Source organism: Cystoisospora suis (assembly GCF_002600585.1).
Source record: "Cystoisospora suis strain Wien I chromosome Unknown contig_1149, whole genome shotgun sequence".
Lineage (NCBI taxonomy): Eukaryota > Apicomplexa > Conoidasida > Eucoccidiorida > Sarcocystidae > Cystoisospora > Cystoisospora suis.
Genome location: NW_027153950.1, coordinates 2,550 through 7,853, shown reverse-complemented (window position 1 = coordinate 7,853; position 5,304 = coordinate 2,550). Strand labels below are relative to the sequence as shown.

The following is a 5,304-nucleotide window of genomic DNA, read 5'->3' as shown; positions in this document are numbered from 1 at the left end:
GGTTCCTTCTTCAACAGGCAAATGAGAGCCGGTTTCTTCTTGTACTTGCTGTGGGGTCAAAGTGATCCGGTGTCTGCAGTATGGGGCTGCAATAAAATACAAGTTTGTATGGTAGTGAACAGAGGACAGGTGTCTGTCCATACCTGTAGTTCCGTCTACAACGTGCATATTCACGTTAAGCTCTCGACGGGTGCGTATCCCCGCGTCGCTGTTCACGCGATCTGCTCCCAAGCACCGAAGCAACCGACAAACGCGATTTCCCAATCAATTTGGAAGGTACTATTTCTCTCTCCATTCTTTGTGCGCGTAGCTTCGCTGGTGACCTGTCTCTTCTCTTAGGGTGTTCTGCTCCGTGTCTGCAGTTCATCCGTCCTGTGGAAGGTGTTGAGAGAAGGCTTTTTGTCCTTGAATCCCAGAGGCTGTTGGCCGATTCTTTTTTGACAGCGATCGATCCCGCCACATCTGCGAAGTACGTGGTGGCGATTCCGAACGAGCACAGGGCCCCGCTGCCTCTCTTGATCTACACCTACATCACGTAAGTGCTGAATCTCCCAAAATTCTCGTAGGGAGGAACTATGGGCACGAGAAGCGTTATTAAAGCAGAAGGGCTACGCGGACGTGCTAAAAAGGTGATCCTGCTTCGGCGAAACTGACGAGGGGGAAGGAAGATGTGGGTCATGACAGCCTTTGAAAGGCAGGTGTAGAGGTCAATGAGGGGAAGGCCGCAGAAACCCTTCCCGTTCCTACAAAGCTGTACCGATGTAGGGGCGCACGTCCAACCGCCGCACTCGCCGTTTCTTTTAGGGGGCCTGACACGGTGAAACTCGCCCGAGGGGACAGCAACACGATGCCCCAGCTAGTGAACGTGCGAGCTAATCTTCGTGCGGGTGCTAGTTTATCCCGCGCAGCCGCTCGCGAGTCGTCCGGTAAATAACAGGATGAGGCTGGAACATGGAGACAGGATGTCGGACAACCACTGTGCCGGGCAGGGACTGCGCGTCGCCCCTTCCCAAGAACGGGAAGGCGGGACACGGGATAGAAATGGACAACAGGTTTGTTCGTTTAGTAGCTGAATACAGGCCTGTCATCTTTACTTGCTGTGAGCAGTTGAGACGATGCTTCTGACGTAAGCAGGCGAACAGGAGCGCCACGGACGCCACAAGGCAAAAGAGGGAGTCTGTAGCCTGTGTACGTACTGCGGTGTATTTCTTGAGAAGGTCCTTCAGCTGGGCGGCCGGCGTGGTGGAAAACAGAAAGGCATTTCCTCGAAGACCTCGGAACACTTGCCCAGCTTGGCACCTGTCACTGTGTCGCCTATCTTCTCGCTGCAGAAAACACCGACACCATTCCAACACGGCGTGGAAGTTCGCGCACCTAATCCTGGAACGCACCGAGGCGGAGCATCTGATAGCTGCGTTCAAAATTCCCGGCGGGTTCAATGGCCGTTTCTACTTCTACATGCTTCACCTGTGGCTGGTGCATAAACGCCTGTGTTTGGGCGTAAACCGTTCAATGGCAGCTGAAACGCAGCGGAATCTATATCTTGGGCAGCGGGAGACCCTCCGGCGGTGTAAACGAAAGACAGTGGCTGAGTCTCTTGTGACTGCATCACTCGGCACTGACTCTTGTTGCCCGACTGATCAAGAAAATAAAAGTGATTTCTTCGGTCTGAATGGTAGCGAAGGGTCGCTGCCAGTCCCTTTGCTCCACCAGCGCGTTACTGAAGACCTCAGCGGCAAGGGGACTAGGGCCGGACGCGAGGGTCAACAGGCACACACTGCCAGACAGTGGACATACAGCAGCGAGCTGAAGACGGCCCTGCAGACCGGGCCGCCGGGATCAGGTGCCGCGGCATTGATTGCACTGAAAGAACTGGAAGAGGAGGAACGCTACCTGTTACACGGCCGCGACGAGCTTTTCGACGAGGAGAAAGTCGTCGAGGGAGAGATGATTGATGCGGCTCTCTTTAAAATCACTTGGGACGTCCTTAAGGACTGGCTGCAGCAAAAGCACGTGAGGAACCTGGGTTAAAGGTGGCACACAGGAGCTTTACAGACGGGGGATGGCGATAAGAGTCGTAACCTGTACCTGTTGTGGTGGTAGAAATTACGAAGTTTTCTTAGCGCAGTGACTGACGCTCTGGAAGAGAAAGTGCTTGGCTGAAAACACCCCAGTCCACGTCTACAACGGCACGTTGCAGCGCTTTCGAGTTCCCAGATGAACGTATGGTTTTACAGCAGATGGTGGAAGAAACACGCCGAGCCGTAGCACGAGCTTCGGCCGCCAGAATATATCGAAACGGAGATGCCCGCGCGCGTTTGAGTCGAACTAAGCGTGCTCACCTGTCTTAGTTGCTGGAGACCGCTGAGACACTCGTGGCGCTGTGGGTTGGTTCTAGCTCCGGCGAGCAGAGTACGCTTTGAGCGTGGCGTGCCCGAGATGCCATGCCAGAATGTCTGAAGGTCGGATGACGTGAGGCGGAAGCTTCAGCGGACTCCCCATGGTTGGACACGATAATGTTTGTTTTTTATTGTCTGTGCCGCAGATCTGATGCGCGTCTGTCATTCCCACTCTCTGGAGCCACTCCCCACTGCACTGCTATTGAAATTTCCACAGCAACCCTAAACCCCGTTTCTCTGCCTGTCACGCATGTGTTGTCTGTGGCTGTGTCCGCGTGTTGGTATGCGGTTGCAGATTGCGGAGGCCCGGTTCGAGTTCGAGCTCCGAAACTGCCAACAGTATGCCTTTGGAGTAAGCGTCCTTCACCGCACTGGAGTGTTCAGTCGAGTACTTTGAAGTACTGCGGGGCGCACCGGAGCAGCAAGCGGTGGGTTGACAATCTGCCGTAGACCTGTACTGGATGTATATCGTCGTTCACCCGGCTACGGTATTGTGCGTCTCATTCCTTTTCACAGTTCTTCGCCGGGCTGGATGAAGCGATGACAGACGACGAAATCTATGCCGCTCGGCTGAAGGAGGTTCTTTGGGGGTAAGGGACTCTCCTCCAAGTAACTAGTGAACACGATAGGAGTCCGCCGTAGATCTCTTGAGGGTCAGCATCGTTGTGGGCAAATGCCTCGCAGATTGGTGCCGATGGTCGGCGAGAACAGTGTTTGTTCTTCGTACCTTTGTCAGATCAGGCACTGTGGAAGATGGCTTGAGGCGCCGAAGTGCGAAGTATTAGATTGTGAACACTCTGCGGAGCCTTCCTATCTCTCCCAATGAAAGCCGACGACTATACTTGCAGGCTACACTGCCTCGAAGGGGCTGTTCGTATCCTGTCTCTGGAAGCAGGGAACCTGGCGAGGGACCCTCCGACCGGCCATCTGTACAGGGCGCCCTCACCAAGGCCGAAGAAGGCATGTTCTGCGAAGATGTTTCTCACAGTCTGGCAGATTCAGGCTGAATATCACGGTTCAGGTGAAATTTTTCTGGAGTGGCGTGCTTTGGTTGACGGGTTACACCAGCGTTTGGAAGCAAGAAGCCCCTGTGCAGCCGCCCCGTGTCGTAGAAGGTGCATAACGCTCCAGGGTCCTGCATTGACTTATAGCGTTGCCCCTTGGTTCTGCGTCAGAGCGTTTGGCGCGCGTGCGTGTGCCGTGCCTTTCTCACAAGCTGTGTCTCGCGGGCTTGGCAACTATGGGACGCGACGGCGGTTTCGAGCTTCATGACTTCTCTTGTCAGGTTCAGTGAAGAAATTACTGGGCCGCTTTGGTTGTGCTGGTATTTCAACAAATGCCGATGCGTTCAGGAACCTGTATAGTGGCCGCATCAGCTTCGACGACCCTCACCTCCACTTGCTGACCAAGTACACTATCCGGCAGCTCACGCACCTTATGCAGATTCACAAGGTGTATTTCTACAGGGCCTCCTTTTCTTGGTGAGTACTTTTCTGATAAAAGATTCAAAAGAGTGAGGAGACGGGTGGCCCCCGTATTTCCCCAGACTTTATTTAGGAGCAGCGGCCCTCACAAAGAAAACACTGTCGTGGTCTTCCGACAGAATCGCCTGCAACCCTCGGTTTCTCAACAGTGAGGCCGCTGTAGCAATTAGTGCAATCGCGTGTGTGCAGCGACTTGTTCTTTCTGGTTCGTGTGCCTCGTAATTTGGAGAAGCAACTCCGCCGTTTCCGTTCCAGCTTCGGTGTTCGTCTAACGCCCTGCCGCGGAGACTCAGGCACCGCGTTCCTCATCGACGTACCTCGGAGCGAATATCAAATCACTTGTTACTGACCCGTGAATGACCTCTCGGGTCAGATGACGATTCTTCACCGTCGTTGCCTCGGGACCCCGTTGACGCAGAAGCTATACACGTTCAGGGTCTTCTGCACATTCCTTGCGCACTCTGACTCTCTTCGTGTATCGCGGTTTTCCCACAGGGCAGACTTCCCGGTCTCGGCCAGATTCCCGCCTTCAAGGGTCGTGCCGCCGCTGGCACAGCGAGTGAGGTACGGGGGATACGTGCCCTCGCTGGTCGGTGACGCACCGAGCGTAACTGCTATTGGCGGCGGGCAGATCTCCGAGAAGCTGACAAGTGGTGGAAGTGACACACGTCGCAGGGGCATTTTCGGCCGTCTGAAACAGTTGTGGAGAGGCGATAGTCAAGAGCGATCTGAGCGGAAGAACTGAGATCTCTGTGCTTCCGCTGGTATGTGAGTCAAGACAAGCAGGCCCCAGTACTTACAAATATGCCTACCGAAGGGACTGCATGTTGCCACCGAAGTTCTGGCGCCTTTCCTCGAAGCGAGAGGCTAGGCAGAAGACCAGGTACACTCTACGACCAGACGAGCTGGTCAGCTTAGGAGCAGAGCGCCACTTGCAAATACGAGGTAGCTACTGCAGGCGCTGTGAGCATGAGAGCGAGTCATTCACCCGTCGCCATTTACACCAGCTCTGGTACGGAGGGGGCTCGGCTGATGTAGGTAATCCGGCGCCTCTTGTATCAGGAGCCTCGCACCGAAGGCAGAAAAGGACAGGAAGCATTTCGCCACAAGCTCGGCCTCGGTGGCGAGCGACGCTACCACAGCCTGGGCGGCCGTGATCGCCCGGCTTCTGCGCACCTGTAGGGTGCTCTTTTTTCACCGCTATCCCGTTCTCACGTGGAAAGGTTGCTTTCGCAAAGCTTCTGGGGATGTGAGTACGCGAAGACAGCTAGCAAAGAAACGGAAGACGCACAAAGAGCCTGACTCGGTGGAGAGCGCACGGTGAAGTGGGAGGTGAGGGGTTTTGCCCTCTTCGCGAACCGTACAATACTCGAGCCAAGTTGTCACGCACAGGAGTGATGCAGAAGTGTCAGGCTCGTCAC

General features: G+C 55.0%; 1 protein-coding gene across 1 annotated transcript in view; it reads left to right on the top strand.

Annotated features, from left to right (window-relative positions):
- CSUI_002757 (ubiquinol-cytochrome c chaperone) overlaps window positions 1-4,628 on the top strand; it is a gene marked incomplete at its 3' end in the record, with an annotated part of 5,281 nt that extends 653 nt beyond the window's left edge. Inside the window, exons 2-7 of the mRNA XM_068062956.1 lie at window positions 363-535; window positions 1,332-2,013; window positions 2,695-2,751; window positions 2,916-2,989; window positions 3,752-3,880; window positions 4,379-4,628. Coding sequence (XP_067925067.1) covers window positions 363-535; window positions 1,332-2,013; window positions 2,695-2,751; window positions 2,916-2,989; window positions 3,752-3,880; window positions 4,379-4,628 — 1,365 coding nt within the window. The remainder of the gene's footprint in view (window positions 1-362; window positions 536-1,331; window positions 2,014-2,694; window positions 2,752-2,915; window positions 2,990-3,751; window positions 3,881-4,378) is intronic.
- Window positions 4,629-5,304: the final 676 nt, after the last annotated feature.